This window comes from Rhamphochromis longiceps, linkage group LG7, assembly GCF_057381845.1.
Source record: "Rhamphochromis longiceps isolate RC_006_pf linkage group LG7, R_longiceps_female_GT1.1, whole genome shotgun sequence".
Lineage (NCBI taxonomy): Eukaryota > Metazoa > Chordata > Actinopteri > Cichliformes > Cichlidae > Rhamphochromis > Rhamphochromis longiceps.
Window position 1 is genome coordinate 65,903,824 of NC_140563.1, and position 23,176 is coordinate 65,926,999.

Sequence of the window (23,176 nt, forward strand, 5' to 3'; positions counted from 1 at the left end):
ACTAATGTTAGTTGCTAACAATACATATGAAGCCATTCATATCATTTTTGTTGCCCCGCCTGAGTAAATTATTCAGACAGTTGTCTTCTTCTTCTTCATTTGGCTGCTCCCTTTAGGGGTTGCAACATCTGCCTCCATCTTATTCTAGCATCGCTCACATCGCCCTCGGGCACACCAACCCTCTGCATGTTCTCCTTCTCTACATTCATGAATCTCCTCTGAGGTTTATTTTCCCCCTGCCTGGAAGCTCCAATTTTAACACCCTTTTAAAATTATTTTATTTTCACTCTTGCTCATATCCCTCTGTCACAAGTCATCCCTGACACTCCACCAAATCCACCCGTCTCATGCTCTCTTCTTCTCCTCTTTTGTGCACTGTCCATTGCTTTGGATGGTCGACCTCAAGTGTTTAAACTCATCTAAACTTCACCATCTCTGCGCCTTGTACCCTGCTCTCACTACAGATCACAATGTCATCTGCAAAAGTCTCAGCTCAAGGAGACTCCTGCCTGATTCCTGTCTCCTGCCTTTTTAAAAATTTTTGGGTTGGGTTGGAGGGTAAAATCAGGCGGAGATACAGCTGCTGAAACAGAAAGGTATTAACTAACAACGACTCTGGACTGAAGGCTCTCTGCCTCATCTGGATCTGCTAGAATGACACAGTGTCAGTCTACCATCTGCATGTACTCATGTAAACAGCTTTCTGCACCATGTTTCTGCTAAATATCGACCAAAAAGCAGAAACACTGCAGTGACGCGCCGCAAGTCAGATTTAAGGTTGAGTAGTTGGAGGAAACTGTGGAGGCGGCTTCTTCAGTCATTTATCAGTCTGCAGGATGTAAACAGGAATATTAATGGAGAAAGGCTGTAAGAATTTCACATTTAGAGGGCACACACAAACACTACACCACTGAAGCAGCAGCTGTGGCGTGTCAGTTATTCTTGTTTACACCTGTTTACAGGTGGCACACACCTGATGCTTTCAAGGACAGCTGAAACCTGAGATTGCATTACGCTGCTGAGTCAACTCTTTATTGTTTTTCTTCTTTTTAACATTCCAGTCTATCCTATGAATACAAAAAACAAAACATAAAATGACGAGATGATAACAAACTCAGCGTACCTCCTTTGCATCTCTGATCTTGACGAGGAAGGTCTGCAGCTCCAGGGTCTCAACAAACAGAGCCCTGCAGACGGCCTGGTAGTGCTCCGGAGCCAGACTTGGGTTTGCCAGTCGAGATGCACACAGCGCCATCACCTGGCGGAACGTACACACCGGCCTGATTATGTCCTCCCGGTCCTCCTCTTCCTCTACCTCCTCCTCCTCCTCTTCCTGTCCACTGTACCCCTCATCTGTTGTTGCGTTTCCGGCGGTGCTGTAGCCCCCTCCACTTTGATCCCCTGCCGCCATGCGTTCGATGAGGCGCTCCAGCTGTGGGCTGAGCTCGCGCTCCTCAGTGTCATCCAGCCCCCAATCCAGGGCTCGGTAGATAGCCACGCCGAGCAGGTGGACCAGCTGGAGGGATGAATGAGGAGGAACACAGAAAGTCAGTTAAAAGTATTGCTAATAACTGTTTTACAGGTCCAGATAAATATAATCTAATTCACATAAAAGACTCCCTTTTAAGCATTCTTCACCCATGTTGCTGTTGCGAAGCTGGGATGTCAAACATAAGGCCCAGAGGCCAGAAGCAGCACCGCAAACACTCAATCTGGCCCACTGGATGACTTTGGAAAATGTGAAAAGGGACGTCAATTTTGGACTTTTCACTGAATTTTTACAGTTTTTAAAGTTTTACAGTTTTCGTGGTAAAGACATCCCCCACTAGTATTAAATAAACAATTAATGACAATAAAATTTCCTTTTTTCCCCACCAACTACTATAGATTTGTAATTATTATCATTATCATCTATTTATTTAATTTTTACAGTGGGTCCACTGTAAAATTGTGATTACAACTTAACCTGAAGGTGGCGATGTTGTCTCACTGTCCTAATCCCTGCCTTCCTGTTGAAAGGGATTTTTCCCTTCCACTGTCGCCAAATGCTTGCCCATAACATTCAGACAGCCTGATAGGATTTCTTTTTAACTTTGTAGAGTCTTTACCTTGGAATATGAAAGTGCCTTGAGGTGACTGTTGTTGTGATTTGGCGCTATATAATAAAACTGATTTGAACTGAATCTACCATTGTTTTCAGTAACAGCAACTTTGACCCCAAGGACAAGGGACAAAAAAGTACTACACACCTTTGAAAAGCCTGACAGTAACTTATGTCTAGAGTTTCTTTCTCACCTGGCACTCTGTAGCAGGAGAACGAGGAGGCCCATCAGTGTCATCTAAAGAGACAAAAACAAAAAGATGAAACCAATAAAACCAATCTGCAAAGGTTAAGATTTTGCAATATTTTACACCTACTCCTTTTCAATCTCTAAAGAACAGAGAAAAAATGCAATATTGATTTATACACTTCACCCATCTAAAAAGTTTCATTTCCAATATGATTAAAAAAAATGCTAATAAATTGTATAAAGTAAATCCTTTGTACAATATTTTAATATACAGCAAACTAAATAAAAATATCACCTCATATACCACCTAAATGTAAAACAAATAAAGCAGTCTCCACGTGCAAAACACGAGATGTTGATTTTCTCAACAAGTAAACCCACATTAAGGCGTTCTGTCCTAATTCTCCTCTGCGTCGTGGATCTGGCTCATTTGTTGATTTGATTTTATGCTATTACAAACTTTTTTCCCCACCTCTCTTCTGTGGTGCTGCCCCATTATTTAGCTTTAATGACTGAGCTTAACTTTTGAAACTTGAATCCAAACTAAGATTTGTTCTGAGCAGTTCGCATCTCACTTTTTTAATACACCCCTCAGGTTCCCCCCTTGCCGATGTAGCCTCGTTAAAATGTCCCAAAGCACAGATTTTATCATTTAAATTAGTTTTACATAAATTTGAGTATTCTGGAACATCCTTCAGGCAGGAAAAAAGGACAAAACCAGTCTCACTTATTATTTGTAATTTTTGAGTTTTTCCCTTTCCAGTATAAATATTTAAAAGCACTCTGCTGTACGATTATGGAGATGGATAGGACTCTTTTCTGCAGCAGCCATTTTTCACCCCGATTCACTTCCATTTAATGCTCGTCACTTGTCATATAACACACCAGAGACATGGTTAATGGGCACATGAAGCAATTTGCACCTGTCCCTGCTTCACTTTGCTCAAACTACAACGTCACAAAGATTGATTACGAAAAAGCACAATTTTAAGGTCCAGCTGCTTCTCAGACTACATAAATGTGGAGAAGCCTGAGAAAATATCTATCAAGGTTTAAAAAAATTATATATTAATCAAAAATGTGAATGAAAATATTAAGAAATGTCCACTTTCTACTGAAGAGGTGATGCTGTTAACTGCTGCATTTATCAAGGCATCCAGTGTCTTTGAGTAAAATTAATGATTCTGAAATCTGGAAATACAAAAATTAAGACATGAAATGAAATCTGACTTCCACTAGAGCTTGATTTTTTTTTCTAATGATCTTTATTTACAGAAAATACATAAGACCACTCCCACTCTTCACACGAGGGAACAAGTAACATAGTGGAAATATTACCATGTGTGTTTATCAAGTTTTTCAAAGTTTAGTGATGGTTTCAAACAAGGTGGGAAATACAGCAGCAGAGCAGTTTGCATGATGAGCTGCATAAAAGATTGCATGGCTTTATTGCTTTTCCTCTGATAAAGGATGGTGAAGCACCCCCCTTGCTGAAGGAGGCAATAAAGGAAACATTGAAGCACCTTTCTTTAGTACTTAGAGACACAAATTCAGTTAAGAGCTTTCTTAAGCAGGGTCAGTTTGACTGAGAGTACTGTAGCGTCACATTTCTGATTAGGAAATACAAAAATAGTTTACCCCAAGAGCTTTTTGAGCAGGTGACTGGAGTTCCCTAACATTATTTGTGCCTCGGCCCTGCTGAGGACAGCATGAAGAGTGAATGTGCTAAAATGATATAATAGTCGAGCACATTAGTAATTTTTGAAAACTACAAACAAAGAAGACTTTGAGTTTGTAACAAAATAATTGAAAGCTGTAAACACTTCCCAATAAGCTTTTGTTTTCCATGCAGGTACGATGGCAAAAGCATGAAAGGTTTTTTAGCTTCCAGCGCCAATGATTCCTGAACCAATAAGGATAGAGTATAACTGGGACCACTCAGGCTGGGCAGTTTGGAGACACAAAGCTGAGATTTTTTAGACACGTGCAGAGGAAGATGCTGAAGATGAAGCTTCCAGGCAGGAGGAAAAGAGGAAGGCCACAGAGGAGGTTCATGGATGTAGTGAAGGAGGACATGGAGAGGGCTGGTGTGACAGAGGAGGACGATGGAGATAGCGTGAGGTGGAAGCAAATGAGCCACTGTGGTAACTTCTAAATGGAGCAGATGAAAGATGATGAAGCTGGTAATGGAACCCACAGTTCCCATTATCCAAATGGATTCAGTTAGACTACAGTTAGACTCCTTTCCAGGGAGCTTGTTTTTATTCATCTCAGATCGAGGAATAAATTCCACTGGTTTTCTTTAAACTGTGAGTGAGAGCATGTTATACCTGAAGATATTTTGTTAAAGAGCAAAATTAGGTTCAAGTTCACCAAAAAATTTTGAAAGAAAAATGTTTATGAGCCTAAATGTCGGAGAAAGTGGCTTGTATGTTTTTTATTTCAAAGTCTTTTGATGGCTTTATTTTCAACATGTAAATAAAAATAAGCAACAAAAGTGCATTGTAAACAGGTTAAGTAGGAAACGGATGGCAAATTGCCACCAAAAGCACTACACCACCTAGCCATTGCTTAACCTAATGGGTTGAAAGGAGCACATTGTAGTAGTGCTCACAATAGTTTTTGTTGTTTCTGGTTTAACAAGCCCTGCTTTCTTCCCAGTGAATGTTTATTAAATCATGTTTCAAGTCAAGGTTGCAAGTTATTATTTTGTTATAAAATATTAAAACCAACTTTTCAGCTTTTTATTTTATGGCACGACGCATCCTGGTTAGCAGGATGTGTTGTGCCGTTTCCTTTCAGGGATGTCAAATCAAATCACTTTTATTGTCACATCACATGTGCAGGCACACTGGCACAGCACATGCGAGTGAAATTCTTGTGTGCGAGCCCCACAAGCAACAGAGATGTGCAAACACAACAACACAAACGAGCAAAATACAAGAATGGCCAACCTGAAACTAATAAATATATGTACAATATATAATAGTGTATGCATTTCTGGATGTGTATACTAAATATTTTCCTACGTGTGTGTGTGTGTGTGTGTGTGTGTGTGTGTGTATACACATTTTTACAAATTAAATAGTAAAAAAGTAAAAAAAAAATAATAATAATAAAAATAATAATAATAAAATATATAAAATATACAGAGTTGAATATGTGCAAAACAAGTGGCATTTATATACAGTGTGGAGTGCATAATGTTGAAGTTCCAGTAGTGAAGCTGAGGTGTCTATGACGTGTTCAGCATGTTTTTGCAGTATTGGTATCGATGCGTGGGAGGGGCGAGTCAGCATGCCACAGCATTCACTGATGTCAACAACAAAGAGCCCTTAGAGCGTGATGTGAACCTTAGACAAACAGAGAGTTTCTCTGTTCCTTTGAGCAGACATAGATGCTGCTTCCATTTGGCGACAAAAGAAACTCTCCATTGTGATGCACACCCCACACCACCGCCTATCTGCAGGGGTGAGACGATAGCACGAAGCCCAGTAAACCTGTCAGACAGGTTTGCATAATACTTGACCGGGGTCACACAGTGTAACCAATGATACCTTCATCTGTTTCCCACAGTTACAACCCAATAAACACAAAAGGGGAGATAATTGTGCATTGAAATCGCTTCCAAGAGCCCTCCAGCTTAGATTCAGGGAAATGCAATAACCCAGTTAGCCATATGCATATATAGCAGAGACGGGGCATTACAAATTCTTGGCTCTGGGGCTTGGTTATGGTTAGCATCAGCTTTAGCCATAACAATATGTTATGCAATAGGTTCTTGCTCTTGCTCTTGATGAAGGCAGTCGCACTTCTCTCCTCTCCTCCTCTTCCTCTCCCTTAGCTTCCCTGCTTAGCCTATGTCCTTGTCTAGTCTCGTGTTTTTTGTATTACTTTTCCCTGGAACACTCTCTCACAGTCTGTTCTCTAAAACCTAAAAGAGAATTATGGATTTGATCAACTGGTCTCTGAATGCAATTGACACCCCTTTCTCAATGAGAAGTTTGGGCTTGGGTGAGCCTGAGTGCTGAAGATATCTACCTATTCGGAACCATGATAACAGGGTTCTTGCTGATAACGACTGTGTTTAGACTGTTCTTCCCATTCCATGCAAGGCCACCTGGGTTGGCTGGAAGACTGTTTACTTAGCCTGGCAGGGCGAAGGACACTGTCTCAGCTGAACTCTGGACACATACACACACACACACGCACACAGACATATATACACATGCAGACATACACTCATCCCCCCTCCAAACGCCTTCGACGCTTATTCCCTTCCGATGCTGGCGGTGGATCAAGGAGACCAGCACACAGGCTGTGGGCCATGTACTGTCTAATTGGGCTGTCTCTCACCCTTTACCCACCCCTGTTGCTTGTCATGTGTTTCTTTGGTGTATTAAGGGTTTTTTCATGATCTTTGTGCAGAGGTGTTTTTTTCTGTTCTCAAACTGATCTCCCTGTTGGAGCTCAGTCTGGGGGGAGTTATTTTTTCTCTCCTTATCTTTCCTCATGTGGTGCATTTTCCATTGTTATACCTCTCTGACCTGTCTTCCCCATGTGACGTTTTTGTGTAATGTATGTATGGTCGGAGGGTAAGATGGCGCCGCCATTGCGTGCAATAGGTCGGCAGCCTTATGAAATTTCCCCTTGTGGGACTAATAAAGGAATATTAAATCAAATCAAATCAAATAACCAGTTGCTTCCCATGTTTACCTGAACAGCTTTAGCTACAAGTTCATGTTAGTTAATGGCCACATCATGACAGCTGAAACTCAGACCATCAGTCTTCAGCAATGCTACTGGATTTGTAAGCTTGTTCAAATGCTCGTGGTCAAGGAAAACAAACTTTGATTCATGCACACACACTCGCATTCTGATGGATGAATCGGGGGATGCTGGGGATTTTCCTTTGGCACTGGTAATCTTTCGTAGACCATCTCGACCACCTGAGCCACAGCCTCAAAACAAGTACATGACTGATACATATATGTATATATATATATATATATACACACTCTCTCGGAAATGAGATTTTTAATCTCAATGACATTTTTACCTGGATAAATTAAAGGCTAAATATAGTTAGTGAAAGCACATGAAATCAATAATTAGATGTTAAACAAACAGATATACTTACACACAACATCCTAGACATTTCCATTTAACTACCACAACTATTAGATCATGTTATTGTGGTGTCTAACTGCCATAAGGTGAACCCACAGTGTTCCTTCTCATTAGCTGTAAGTCACACATGGTCTCATAGCTAATGATGGAAAATGTTTCCTAAAAAAAAAAAAAAAAAGGCCTGATACCCACACTCCCAGTCACATACAAACAGAGACATGCACTCACACACAAACACACACACTCTGCAAAGATGGACTTTGCCATCTGTTGCCATAGAAATAAGGTCTGAGAGACCAAATTCAAAAGAAACCATAAAATGACAGAAAGACAGCTGGGTTAGGAAGAGCAGGGCTTATTATAAATGCATAAAGTACATTTGAAATATGAAATTTACAGATGCAGCCTAAAATTTGCTTTTGGAAAACAGACAGCAAAAAAAACCCCAAAACAAAAAAACAACACTACGCGCACCACATACCTGTTATCCAATGTGTAAAGATAATATAGCAAAACTGCATAAAGACTACAATATCTATACACATGTTTGGCATTAATAAATCTTATCTTTTACACAACTGATAACTGACGCTGATCAGCTGGTCACCTCAGGAGTAAAGCTGCTAGCTTATTGACCAGTCCTCACATGTTTATCACCTGGTCCTCATGCAGCTCTGAATCATTGTCGAGATATTTAATGTAGAACTGTTTACGTTAGACGTGAATCTTTTCCAAGATTGCTACTAGACATAAAACAGACTGTATATTAAAGACGGATGCCATCACCAATACCTAATGTTTCTGTACACATCAGCTGAGTTAGTGTTTTACTGTCATAGTTTCAGTTTTTTCATATTTGGAATAATTAATTAAATCTGACAATTGTTAATTAAAATTGAAAAACAAAATAAATAATAAATATAAATAAATTCGATAATTATTCATCCATTCTCTTCCGCTTATCTTTGTCAGGGTAGTGGGCTCCCACTACCAGCATGTCTTTGGACTGTGGGAGGAAGGCGGAGTACCTGGAGAGAACCGATGCAAACATGGGGAGAACTTGGGTAATTATGCATTTCAAATTTTAATTAATTAATGACACATTTGATTATTCACATTTTAATTATTACCGTAATTGTCGGGCTATAAGCCGCTACTTTTTGCACCAGCTTTGAATCCTGCGGCTTTTAGTCAGGTGCGGCTTTTCTATGGATTGTCCATGATTTTGTCATATCGTAAGACAATTTGTTTTGTTTGTTCCGCTGTTGTACGGCACTACGTTGCCTGGCGGAAGGGCATGTGATCAGACACACAGTATCGGGTTTCAAGAGTGGTATGTTGGTCACATGTCCATCCGCCAGGCAACATAGTGCCGTACAAGTAGCGCGAAAAACAAACTCAAAGTAGCGCTACGCGTTCAGCGGGAGGTGTGGATGATAAACTTGCGAAAAGCAAGTTATGCTCAACTCCACCGGTGGAATCTGACAGCGTGGAAAAGTGTGAAAACATCCATGATCACCAACGGATTTCGAAGGGCTGGACTGCTGCATGATGAAGAGAAGGACACCGCCACGGCCCTTCTGAGGGTGTTCGACTCTGACACTGACAACGAGGATTTCTTTGGTTTTGAAAGTGACAACGAAGGAAAGGAGCTGAGAGTGGATGACGAAGCCATCCTGAGCCTGTTCGTTTCGACACTGGAGGAGAGGACTTTGGTGGTTTTAGTGCGCAGGAAGATGGTGGTGAATGACTGACTTTTCTTCTTGTTAAAGCCGTGTCACTGCACCTGAGCCTAAAAGGTAGTCCGAATCTATTTTCCTGATGTGCTGTAGGTTATTGTTATGTACTACATTTGTTACTCGTTTATGAAGCACAGTACATGTTTCGTACTTGTAATTACTGCTACTTTTACATATACCTAAAAAGTTGTGCAAATATGTACCCATAACTTGTTTTTCAAAATATTAATAAAAGGGGTGTGTCTCCAAACAGCCATCTCTTTCCTGACAATTCCTTTTGTGCATATTCTCTTATATATGATAAGTCAACATTGAAACACCTGCGGCTTTTAGTCAGGTGCGGCTAATGTATGTACAAAACAGGATTTTCCCCTGATTTTAGCTTGTGCGGCTAATATTCAGGTGCGCTTTGTAGTCTGGGAAATACGGTACATGGTTCCTGTATTGTACGGAGGGCTACTATGGAGCGCCAAAACACTTGTCAAATTTTATTAGATTATAACTTTTATGACCAACATTGCACCCTTTTTTATGGTGATGATTTTATACTGTATATCATAAATAGGGATATTCCTGGCGACTAATTTCTTATTCAACTAAATAAGTGGGGGGGAAAATAGACTGACTAGTCTAAAGCTAAGAAGTACTTAGATATCAAGTTAAATTTGAGAACCGCTTAATGAACAACATCAAAAACTAATAACACACCTCTGTAATAACAAATATATTTATTTTCTTACTTCTTTTATATCTATTTATTAGGTTTTTTTGCACTGATGTAACCGGAGCCTCGTCGTCTTGTCTCTCTATATGCTGCATTGGATATAGTGGAGATAACAATAAAGTTTACTTTGACTTTGACCAAAGGCACTGGAACCATTAATTACATTCTTCAATAATGAATCATGCCTCACCTCGCATCGTGCATTATGAACATACTCCAGACAGACAGCGAAGAAGAAGAAAAACACTTAAAATAAACTGATGTTAAATATCATAACAAAACAAGCCACTACAAAAGATGTTCACGCATAACTAAAATATGACAAAAAATAACTTTAGAAAAACGACTAAATCGTGACTGAAAAGTGTGGTGCATTGTGTCTTGCATTATGAATGATGCACGTTGCTTGAAAATGAATGAAACGATTTCAATAAAAGTTAAAATATAATATTAAAAATAATAAATCATCCAGCTGATAAATGTAATCTCTCCTGGGTCTACACTGAGGCCTCCTCCCAGTAGGACATACCTGACTGGAACACCTTACCCAGAAGGTGACGGCCTCATCTGTCTCCTTTTGATGTGAAGGACTAGCGGTCTCTACTCTGAGCCCCTCCCAAATCACTGAATTCCTCACCTTATCGCTAAGGAAAAGCCTGCCCACCCCTCATACTAAGCTCATTTCTTTTGCTTGTATCCGCAATCTCATTCTAACAGTGTTAACTGTTAAAAGACGAGGCCTAGATTAACAGATTTATGGCATTTAAGACCACTAAAAGACTATCTAAAAGATCTATCTCCTCTGGTCTTAAAATGTGTTCGTGGGACTACCAACAGCCTTAGATGTTCTCATGGTTTCAGAGAGGGGCGTGGGGTTCTAAAAGATCAGAAATGTAGGCAGGAGCATCATGATTCAGAGCTTTAAAAGTCAATGCTAAGATTTTGAATTCTAAAATTTACTGGAAGCTAGAGCTGGGCGATAGAACGATAACGATATGTATCGCGATATAACTTTTACTCGATAGAGAAATTAAGCTATCGCGATAGACCTCGCCGCTCTTGTCCTCTTAAAAAAAAAAAAAAAAAAAAAAAAAAGGTCAGCCGATCCAAATTCAGTAGCGCAGAGCTGAACCAATCACAGCCGCAGCGTCACGTCGCGTGACTTGCTACGTACAGCACAAGTGCCAAGCCGCACGTGTGTTTGTTTGGGAAGCAGCCAGCGGGTAATGGAGCCAGCGCATAATGGAGGAAATGAGTGTGCCGACTAGAAAAATCAACCGAGCGTGACCGAAGAGAAAACAGATGATGGTTCCAATGCCGGAGAGATTGTCGAACGGAAGAGCCATAGAAGCTCCGTAGTGTGAAGGTATTTCGGCTATTTCAAGTCTGACAAAAAACAGAGTAGCGTGCACTGTAAATTGTGCCGAAAGCAAGTCTGGAAAGTCTGGTGCATGCGTCACACTGTGCGCCGCGTTATTGTTTCGGTGAAATGAATTTCTACAATACTGTTACTGTTAATTCTACTCTCTGCAGTGTTTAAATGCTTACATATACACACAGTTACTGTCCGTCCACACATACGACTCGGTTCTGCTTCTATGCCGCAGCTTTGTTTACTTTTTCCCACCGAGGCTTCTAGACTTCTGATTGGCCAACATTTCTGCACGGTTAGGAATCTAGCGCCACCTGCTGCTTTGGCATGTTCATAGCAGCGTTTTCCTTCATTTCTGCCTTTATGTGTGGACGGGATTATTTTTTAAAACGAAAACGGAAAATCTCCGTTTTCAAAAATACCCATGTACGTGTGGACGTAGCCTCAGTCTCTGACTGGAAGCGCTAATTCGTCATTCGGCTTTTGTCAGACTAAAGTAACTGTTAAAACTGTTTGAAAAGCTAAGCTATACAACAAGGAGAGATTGAGAATTTCCTTTTAGTTCTCAGTTTATTTGATATTGACAAAAGTTAGTCAGTTTTGTCTGTTCTTCTGTAAAACAAACTAAGATTTATTTTTAGAATTAATATTTTGTTTCTAAGTGGAATTGACAATTTAGTCTGTTTCATTTGTTCTATTTTGAAACTTAAACGCTTTAGCGGCTGCCTTTTGTGTAGTTTGCAATATTTGCCTTTATTTATCTGAAAAAGTCTCATGTTCCTTAAGTACATCTACCCTGTTGAACTTATTATGGGAAATAAATATTTAAAAACAAGCTGCTGATTATTTCACATTTTACTTGTGAGCAACGGCACATTTAAATCTTACAAATATAGTTATTTGGCTTATATCGTGATAGATATCGTTATCGCCTGAAATGAAAAAAACATATCGTGATATGAAAAAATCTCATATCGCCCAGCTCTACTGGAAGCCAATGTAATGGGCATAAAACTGGTGTAATGTACTCTCTTTTTCGTGTCTTTGTTTAGAGCTTTGCAGCAGCATTCTGGACTGACTGGAAACGATCAAGATTATTTTTGCTCAAAGAGACAAAAAGACTGTTACAGTAATCTAAGCATAAAATAAAAGCATGAATAACCATTTCTAACTCTGATTTAGACAACAAAGTTCGTAGTTTGGAGATAGTTCTTAGCTGAAAAAGGCAGTTCCTAATTAACTGACGAGAGTGTTGCTCTAGGGACTTGGCGGAATAAAAAAATAACACCAAAATACCTGAGACTCGGCTGGACAGAGGAGCCAAGAGAACCAAGATGCTGTTTGATTATAGCTATTTGGCTGTCGGGGGCAATAATGAATGTTTCTGACTTCTCAGAGTTCAGCTGCAAGTAGTTGTCTCCAAGCCACTGTTCAATGGAAGCTAAACATTTTATTAAAGAGAAAAGTTTTTGGACTTCCATTGGCTTAAAAGAGCAGTAGAGCTGAATATCATCAGCATAGAAGTGATAAGGGGAACTGCCTAATTATAAGTCCTAGAGGTAACATGTACAAGAGAAAAAGAATAAGTCCCAGAACTGAACCCTGCGGCACCCCATATGCCAGGTCCTTAGAGTATGACATAAACTGATTTTCAAAAACACTAAAATTTCTATTGGAAAGGTATAACTGAAACCACTCCAGAGCAAGACCAGGCACACCGACTACATCCCGGAGCCTGGTAACCAGATGGTATAGTCCTAACTTTGATAAGGACCAGCAGTCTTCAAGGACTACCAACTATAATGCTGTCAGGTAGGGTGTAGCACTCGGTTGTCCTTTGTACTTTTCAAATCATTAAAAGTGGATTTATTATAGTACAATAACCACCACGGGAAAATCACGTCAGTGCAACTCTGTTTTATTTATAAAGCCCCTTTATGAATCACTGAAGTAACTCTACATGTGTACAAAGAACTGAGGTAATATCAGGTGCATGCTCTAAAGCATGAAGAACAGAGTGAGCACTATAATGGGAGGACTGCGTGTTTCATGTTTCAGCAGCGCATGGTCAGAAAGCTGAAAAACTGCCTTATGTTTCACTTCTTGAAAAGTGTAGTTAAACATTTGAGTGGTGCAACCTTTTTATCTGACAAGAGCAATATGCGGACTTTGACTATGAGCTGGCCTTAAGTACACTTAGTGAATCCCTCTTAATCTCACCCTGTAGCCTGACCCTTGAATGTCTTTCAGCAGCCATTATATGAAGACCTTCTGACTATATATATATATACATACACACACACACACACACACACACACATATGCACACACACACGCACATATATACAGTGGCTTGCAAAAGTATTCGGCCCCCTTGAACTTTTCCACATTTTGTCACATTACAGCCATAAACATGAATCAATTTTATTGGAATCCTGCTGTTCACAAACGCTGTCCATCTAATCTGACTGAGCTGGAGCTGTTTTGCAAAGAAGAATGGGCAAGAATTTCAGTCTCTAGATGTGCAAAGCTGGTAGAGACATACCCTAAAAGACTGGCAGCTGGAATTGCATCAAAAGGTGGTTCTACAAAGTATTGACTCAGGGGCTGAATAATTATGCACACCCCACTTTTCAGTTATTTATTTGTAAAAAAAATGTTTGGAATCATGTATGATTTTCGTTCCACTTCTCACGTGTACACCACTTTGTATTGGTCTTTCACGTGGAATTCCAATAAAATTGATTCATGTTTGTGGCTGTAATGTACGGTGGCCCCTAGAGACAAAGCATGTACAAACTCCAAAACACTTACAAATTCCAAATAGCACGCACAAACTTCAAAACACGTACAAAATCCAAAACGCATGCAAACTCCAAAACATGTGCAAACTCCAAAACACATACAAACTCCAAAACACATGCAAACTGCAAAACACATGCAAACTCCAAAACACATGCAAACTCCAAAACACGTACAAACTCCAAAACACATGCAAACTCCAAAACACATGCAAACTCCAAAACACATGCAAACTCCAAAACACATGCAAACTCCAAAACACATACAAAATCTAAAACACATGCAAACTGCAAAACACATGCAAACTGCAAAACACATGCAAACTCCAAAACACATGCAAACTCCAAAACACATGCAAAATCCAAAACACGTACAAACTCCAAATCACAACGGAAGTGCTCCAGGATGCTAGGGGCAGTGTTGAGCTCGATTTGCAAAATAAACGGCAAGTTTGTTGCAAACACATGGGCTGTATGGGACGGTCTAGTCTCCGTCGCGCTTTCCAGGTTGCCTAGCAACCATGATACTAACCGCTGCAAACGTGTCATACAACTTTGTTTGACAGAAATGAAGGAGAACATATTTTTTTCATTTGTTTGTTTGTTTCTACAAGAGCTTTGTGTGATTTGATAAGTATCTGAGGCTGAGACCACAGGACAGTAAAACATAATTTTTGGGCTTCATTTCTGTACTGAACAGTCATTTAAGATTAGCTAGTAAATAACAATTAGCTCCCCTCCTTGAATCGCTACCTTATCGTGGTGGAGGGGTTTGTGTGTCACAGGGATCCCAGGGGCTATGTTGTCTGGGGGCTTTTGCCCCCTGGTAGGGTCTCCCATGGCAAATTGGCCCTGGGTGAGGGACCAGACAAAGAGCGATTCATAAGACCCTTATGAAAAGGACACCGAGGGAACAGTTTACCCTGCCCGGGATAGGGTTACCGGGGCCCCGCCCTGGAGCCAGGCCCGGGGAGGGTGCCCGAGGGCGAGCGTCTGGTGGACGGGCCTTAGTCCATGGGGCCCGGCCGGGCACAGCCCGAAGAGGAGACATGGGCCCATCCTCCCGCAGGCCCACCACCCGCAGGAGGCGCCATAGGGGTCGGGTGCATTGTGTGCCGGGTGGCGGGCAGGAGCGGAGGCCCTGGCGGACTGACCCCCGGCTGCCAAGACTGGCAAGAGGGACATGGAATGTCACCTCTCTGGTGGGGAAGGAGCCTGAGTTAGTGCGTGAGGTTGAGAGGTACCGGCTAGATATAGTCGGGTTCACCTCTACGCATGGCTTGGGCTCTGGAACCAGTCTCCTGGAGAGGGGCTGGACTCTGTCTCAGTCTGGAGTTGCCCCTGGTGAGAGGCGGCGGGCTGGGGTGGGTATCCTAATATCCCCTCGGCTTGCTGCCGGTACGTTGGGGTTTTTCCCGGTGGACGAGAGGGTTTGTTCCATGCGCCTTAGGGTCGGGGAACGGGTCCTGACTGTCATCTGCGCTTATGCGCCGAGTGGCAGTTCAGAGTACCCAGCCTTCTTAGAGTCCCTGGGGGGGGGGGGGGGGGGGGGGTGCTGGAGGGTGCTCCACCTGGAGACTCTGTTGTCCTGCTGGGAGACTTCAATGCTCACGTGGGTAACGACAGCGAGACCTGGAGGGGCGTGATTGGGAGGAACGGCCTCCCTGATCTGAACCCGAGCGGTGCTCTGTTATTGGACTTCTGTGCTAACCACAGTTTGGCCATAACAAACACCCTGTTCGAACATAAGAGTGTCCATAAGTGCACGTGGCACCAGGACGCTCTAGGCCGTAGGTCGATGATCGATTTTGTAATCGTATCAGCAGACCTGCGACCATATGTTCTGGACACTCGGGTAAAGAGAGGGGCTGAACTGTCAACTGATCACCACCTGGTGGTGAGTTGGATCAGGTGGCGGGGGAGGACGCTGGACAGACCTGGTGCACCTAAACGCGTAGTGAGGGTGTGCTGGGAACGTCTAGCAGAGGCCCCAGTCCGCGAGATCTTCAACGCACACCTCCGGCAGAGCTTCAACAGCATTCCGAGGGAGACTGGGGACATTGAGTCCGAATGGACCATGTTCAGCGTCTCCATTGCCGAAGCTGCTGCATTGAGCTGCGGCCGCAAGGTGGTTGGTGCCTGCCGTGGTGGTAATCCCCGAACCAAATGGTGGACTCCAGAGGTGAAGGGAGCCACCAGGCTGAAGAAGGAGTCCTTTCGGGCTTGGTTAGCCTGTGGGACTCCGGAGGCAGCCGACAGGTATCGACAGGCCAAGCGGAATGCGGCTCGGGCAGTGGCTGAAGCAAAAACTCGGGTGTGGGAGGAGTTCGGAGAGGCCATGGAAAAAGACTTTCGGACTGCCTCGAAGAGATTCTGGCAAACCGTCAGACGTCTCAGGAGGGGAAAGCGGTGCTCTACCTGCACTGTGTATAGTGCTGGCGGAGCGCTGCTGACGTCGACTGAGAAAATTGTCAGGCGGTGGAAGGAATACTTCGAGGACCTCCTTAATCCCACTGACACGTCTTCCGAGGAGGAAGCAGAGTCTGGGGATGAGGGGAATGACCCGCCAATTTCCGGGGGCGAGGTCACTGAGGCAGTTAAACAACTCCTTGGTGGCAGAGCCCCTGGTGTTGATGAGGTCCGCCCCGAGTTCCTGAAGGCTCTGGACGTTGTAGGGCTGTCCTGGTTGACACGCCTCTGCAATGTTGCGTGGAGATCAGGGGCAGTACCTGTGGACTGGCAGACCGGGGTGGTGGTCCCCATCTTTAAGAAAGGGGACCGGAGGGTGTGTTCCAACTACAGGGGGATCACACTCCTCAGCCTCCCTGGGAAAGTCTATGCCAGGGTGCTGGAAAGGAGAGTTCGTCCGTTAGTCGAACCTCGGATACAGGAGGAACAATGCGGTTTTCGTCCTGGTCGCGGAACACTGGACCAGCTCTTTATCCTCTCCAGGATACTTGAGGGTGCATGGGAGTTTGCCCAACCAGTCTACATGTGTTTTGTGGACTTGGAGAAGGCATTCGACCGTGTCCCTCGGGGTGTCCTGTGGGAGGTGTTGCGGGAATATGGGGTGTCTGGCCCATTGCTACGGGCCATTCGATCCCTATACAACCGTTGCAAGAGCTTGGTTCGCATTGCCGGCAATAAGTCGGACTCGTTCCTGGTGGGTGATGGGCTCCGCCAGGGCTGCCCTTTGTCTCCGGTTCTGTTCATAATTTTTATGGACAGGATTTCTAGGCGCAGCCAAGTGGCGGAGGGCTTTCGCTTTGGTGGCCTCAGAATCTCATCTCTGATTTTTGCAGATGATGTGGTTCTGTTGGCTTCATCGGGTGAGGGCCTCCAGCTCGCACTGGAACGGTTCGCAGCCGAGTGTGAAGCAGCGGGAATGAGGATCAGCACCTCCAAATCTGAGGCCATGGTTCTCAGCCGGAAAAGGGTGGAGTGCCCACTCCGGGTCGGGGATGAGTTCCTGCCCCAAGTGGAGGAGTTCAAGTATCTCGGGGTCTTGTTCGCGAGTGATGGGAGAAGGGAGCCGGAGATCGACAGACGGATTGGGGCTGCAGCTGCAGTAATGCGGACGCTGCACCGGTCCGTCGTGGTGAAGAGGGAGCTGAGTGTAAAAGCGAAGCTCTCAATTTACCGGTCGATCTACGTCCCTACCCTCACCTATGGCCACGAGCTGTGGGTAGTGACCGAAAGAACGAGATCGCGGATACAAGCGGCAGAAATGAGCTTCCTCCGAAGGGTGGCTGGCCTCTCCCTTAGAGATAGGGTGAGAAGTTCGGCCATCCGGGAGGGGCTCAGAGTAGAGCAGCTGCTGCTCCACATCGAAAGGAGCCAGCTGAGGTGGTTCAGGCATCTGACAAGGATGCCCCCTGGGCGCCTCCTGGGTGAGGTGTTCCAGGCATGTCCCACATGGCCCCGGGGCAGACCCAGGACACGCTGGAGAGATTATATCTCTCGGCTGGCCTGGGAACGCCTTGGTATTCCCCCGGATAAGCTGGAGGAGGTGGCTGGGGAGAGGGAGGTCTGGGCCTCTTTGCTTAGGCTGCTGCCCCCGCGACCCGGCCCCGGACAAAGCGGATGAAGATGGATGGATGGATGGATGGATAACAATTAGCTAATGTTGTTCATGAGACTAAAGTCATATCACTTTGGTAATGTAAATATAATATGGCCAATATTATAGTTATTATATTAGTCATTATTAGCTATTACAGCAGTGAACATGAACTCTGTGTCAAATACTGAGCTTCAGTACAGATTCAAGTTGCAGTTATTTACATGTCTTATCACCTTAAATCTTCACTCAAAGACAAGTATATACGAATGACTGCCAAATTTATTTGCCACTGAAGCAGAAGGATGGCATCTGAATAAAACCTCTCTTGACATGCCTAGATGACATTAAAGCTTGGTTGGCTCCAAACTTTTTAAATTTGAATGAAAAGAAAACAGATTTGTTGGTGTTTGGACCCAGTGGCCCCTGTGAGTCCTCTTCTTTTGATTTGGAACCCCTGGAAGTTTATTTTAAACCTGTTGTTACTGCCCTTGGTTTTAAGTTGGACCAGTCCAGTTTTTATCATTTAAGGCGACTGGCAAGAGTAAAATCTTTTCTTTCTAGGCAGCACTTTGAAACCGTGATCCATGCTTTTATTTCTTCCCCTGTGGACTACTGTTAAGCACTTTATGTGGGGGTCAGTCAGGTGTTACTCTGACGTCTGCAGCTGGTTCAAAATGTATATTGACAGTGCATATATAGGTGTATCATATATAAGAGACAAATGTTGTTCCTTCAGTATGTTGGCATTACTAAATTTGGCTCAATGCTTACATACATGTGTAAAAAGAAAATGTACAAGCTGTGATAACTGTTTCTGATAAAATGAAGAGTAGACTGATACATTAAATATTCCTTTATTGGGTGAGAAAATCAGACCATGTCATAACTGCTTTAAGTCATACAGAATAGATATCAGAGCCTTAAACAGGCGGACTTCTACTAAATGGGTCAAACTGGGCAGAAGGTATACAAACACATAACATCCTTATAGAATATGATGTAACACTACAGATCAACTTACCTCAGAATATATAAAGCAAATAAACAATTACAGCAATATGATGCAACAAACACAGCAGTGCTACTAATCCAAAATACTCAAAGCTTCATAGAAGTGAAACAAACATTTATTTTTAGCTCTATTCTGCTGCTGATACATACTTTATTTTTCTGAACATTAAACTTGTTGCTGCCTTTCATAGTGTGTAACTTAAAGGCCCTGAGTACTTTCTCCCACACTGAAAACACTGGAATGATAAAATTATTTGAACATTACCTAATAAGACTGTTTCAGGACAGACAATAAGTTATGTTAAACTTTTTTATCAGTTCTTCACAAACAGGGAACAGTCTGTCTATTCTCTCCATCTGTCAGCTGCTGCTGGTTCTTCCTCCTCCTCTTCCTCACACACTGCTGAGTTTGTCCTGGTGGATCATCAGGGGTGCAAAGCCTCACAGATGATGTGCAGCAGTGGGTCCCTCAGTCTGTCCTCACTCTGGACACTTGCAGGTGTCACACATAGAAATCAAATGTGTGATAAGCTGCAGGATTCAAACACAAGTGTAACTTATAAATACATGTTCTTCCTTTTTTACACAATCAACAGAGAGAGAGTGCAGGACAGACAGACAGGTGACAGTCTCAGGTGTACACACTGCTACAAAACAGCACAAAAGAAGGAGGATTTAGTTTGTGTTATTACGAAACAAAAAGAGTTCCCAGATGGTACAGTGGACACATGTGTGACTCCTGTGATTAAAGCATCTTTCTTTCAGCTTAACGAGTGAACTGTCAGCTCGTTCAAACACACGTTAAAGTCCGTTTGGCTCGACACCACTGAACAGAGGCAGCAATATAACATAGCTACCATTAACAGTGCAGTGAATCCTGCTTGTGCCGTGATATTCAGGACTGCAAACCGAGCAGCATTCACTGACTTTCAGCTTGTTGTGTTTGTGGATATATGACTGACTTTAATTATCCATAAAATCATCACAATCTCTGTAAGATTAAAGTAAACTATTGAACGGCGTATATTTTGAAGTAAAGGCTTTAAAACCAAGTTAGTACAAACGTCGCTAATGTCACATAACTTTCCTGACATGTGGCCAACACTAATGTTTTAATGTTCTTCATTATAAAAACATTTGCGCATAAATAAGTGACATAATATTCACGACTTACTTCTGAAAGTTTACTCTTCGTCCGCTCCGCTTCCGCCGTTTTTTTTCGGCAAAATTATCCACACCACCGCTGCGCTATGAAGTCTGGGATATGTTGGGCCATGAAGGCTACACCGACCAATCCTTAAAATTCAGGGAAATTAAGGACGCATTTGAGGGCCGCATTTCGAGCAGCCTTTGAATTGGGACAGCCTTCGTCGTGTCACTGTGACGTAATCGGCCTTAAAATGCAGCCTTTAAGGCTGCAGACCCCAAATCCGGTCATTGGTACTTCCTGGCTTGTGTAGTTACTAGGTAACAAAAGCTCAACACTGCCCCTAGCGTCCTGGAGCACTTCCGTTGTGTTTTGGAATTTGCATGTGTTTTGGGGTTTGCATGTGTTTTGGATTTTGCAAGTGTTTTGGAGTTTGTACGTGTTTTGGAGTTTGTACGTGTTTTGGGGTTTGCATGTGTTTTGGATTTTGCACGTGTTTTGGAGTTTGCACGTGTTTTGGAGTTTGCACGTGTTTTGGAGTTTGCAAGTGTTTTGTCTCTAGGGGCCACCGTAGTAATGTGACAAAATGTGGAAATGTTCAAGGGGGCCGAATACTTTTGCAAGCCACTGTATATACATATATATATACACATATATATAGTTATGAGATTAGGGCTGCCACGATTAGTCGACTACTCACGATTACGTCGACTATCAAAATCGTAGACGACTAATTTAATAGTCAACGCGTCGTTTGAAGCTTCGTAAGATCCAGACCCAGGAATATGTAGCAGGATTTAAGAGTGTAATAACAGACTGAAACAGAAGATGGCAGCAATGCATCTACAAGGATGCCAGCTGCCGTTAAACGCCAAAGAAGAAGAAGAAGAAGTAGAAGAAGCAGTCTCCGATATAATAGCTGTGTCCAAATTCAGGGTTCGCATCCTTTGGAGGAGCGACACGACAAAGGCTGTCCAAATTCAAAGACTCCTCCAAATGCATCCTTCATTTGCCCAGATTTGAAGGATGGGTCGGGTGTGTTCTTCATGGCCCAACCTATCCTAGAATTCAGAGTGCGACCCAGCCAATTCCAGTTTCCAACAATGGCGACTGCTACTTAGTTTTAACATTACTCTTTCTGGGTCACAAAATAAACTTTTCAGGTATTTTCAGGCAAAATGTAGCTGTGTAAACTTCAAATATCTGCTCGATTTATCAAGACATTACATATTTGCAAAAGTGCTTCAACGTTTACGGAGACGTCTGTTACCCACCAGCTCAACAGCTGACCAGGTGGTCAAGGCTCACTAGAGCCCGTGAGAACAGCAAATACCCGGCACATTGTTTTCAAAACCCCTGCGGTCTTTCACTACTCAGGTTAAACATGATATATAAGTCACTTAGATAACTTAAAAATGTTATAGTTTGGCTTTTTTTCAGAATTTTATTTGTTCCTGAGTAAATCGATTTGGCTGAGATTAAAGTTATTGTTTTCACACAGCTGAATAAACGTCAAACAGAAAACTGATTAAACAGAAGTATGAGATGGTCGAGAATTTACTCCAGTGTCCTGTTATATTTTAGATAGCAAAGAGCAGACGGCTGCGTTTATTAAATTCCACCGAGACAATCGGCAAATTTCATTAAAAGTTCAATAAACTATAATCTGCTCTTTATTTTTAGTTGGCACATACCTTAAGCACTTCGAGTTGTAAGCTAATGATAGTTATATGGAGATCGACAGACCATGTGACTTTCGTGCATTGCATTGTAGGTACGAGTGGCAGCAAAATCAAAACACTGCATCGAGTGCTAGCATTTCCAGCACCGGTAATCATTAATTCTGCGGTTTTAATCCCTACTTGCATTTTATTTGCCCCCAAAACAGTTCTGTACAAAACGAAGGAGAACACAGCAAGTCCGTAAAAAGGCAAAAAAAAAGGTACGAGGAAAAAAATCTAAGGAGTGAAAGGGTCAGACCCATACGAGCATACAGAGTGGACTAAAGACGTTAGCGTGCTGCCCAACTTTCATCACGCTCATATTTATAATGATATGGTCCTAAGTGTGAGTGTTGGGCTCACGAAATGTTTAGTAACTTCCCTGCAAAGAGCCCAGGTCCAGTTTACTTTGGTGTATCTATTTTCTGATTTAGACTATTTCATTTCACAGCTGTTGTTAAAAATTTTTCTTTGTCTCCTGTACAGGCCAACGCAATCTATTTGTCTTTTCAGGTTGTAGTATTACACAACATTAATAATTCATTAAATTTATTGTCTTTATATATAACTGGCATTATTGTTTCATTTTATTATAGAATCTTAAAAGAAAGAGGCAAAATTGTATTCCATTATGCTTTATTAGCTGCTTTGGTGAAAAACAAATCAGCACTGCAAAAGAAACAAAGAAAACCATTTCAAAACAACATACTGGAAAACAGTTATTCATCACTTGATTGCTTCTTAACCGATCAAATCTCGCTGTGGTAGTGCTTTAAACTCGGTATGACCCAGGTTGATAGAGGGTGCCCGGTCTGGATTGCATTCCAGCATTTTGTAGGCTGGTTTGCCTACAAAACACAACAAACATTAGCCCGCAAAGCTACAGTGAACAAAGCAGCATAGCGCAACGAATTCAGTTCAAATCAATATAAGACTTATTTGTAACCTACAGCAACAATTATGTTATGATAAATTACGTATTAATTACAACAAAAGACTTACCTTCGTGGAAATGCTTGGAGCAGACTAACATGTGAGTTGGAGTGTTCTGGAACATTATATTTGGTCTTCGAATAGTTGCAATCCAGGCCATCCATCACCTCTTTGTGACTTCGGAAACATGACCTGAACAATTTGTCTTCCACGACGGAATCTGATAAAAACCGATCTCTTTACC

General features: G+C 42.5%; 1 protein-coding gene across 1 annotated transcript in view; it reads right to left on the bottom strand.

The window, feature by feature from the left end:
* Positions 1-23,176, bottom strand: part of spire2 (spire-type actin nucleation factor 2) — a 55,038-nt gene that overhangs the window by 22,310 nt on the left and 9,552 nt on the right. The window contains exons 2-3 of the mRNA XM_085414854.1: positions 2,296-2,339; positions 1,124-1,516 (exon numbers count right to left, since the gene is read on the bottom strand). Of these exons, the coding sequence (XP_085270980.1) occupies positions 1,124-1,516; positions 2,296-2,339 (437 nt within the window). The remainder of the gene's footprint in view (positions 1-1,123; positions 1,517-2,295; positions 2,340-23,176) is intronic.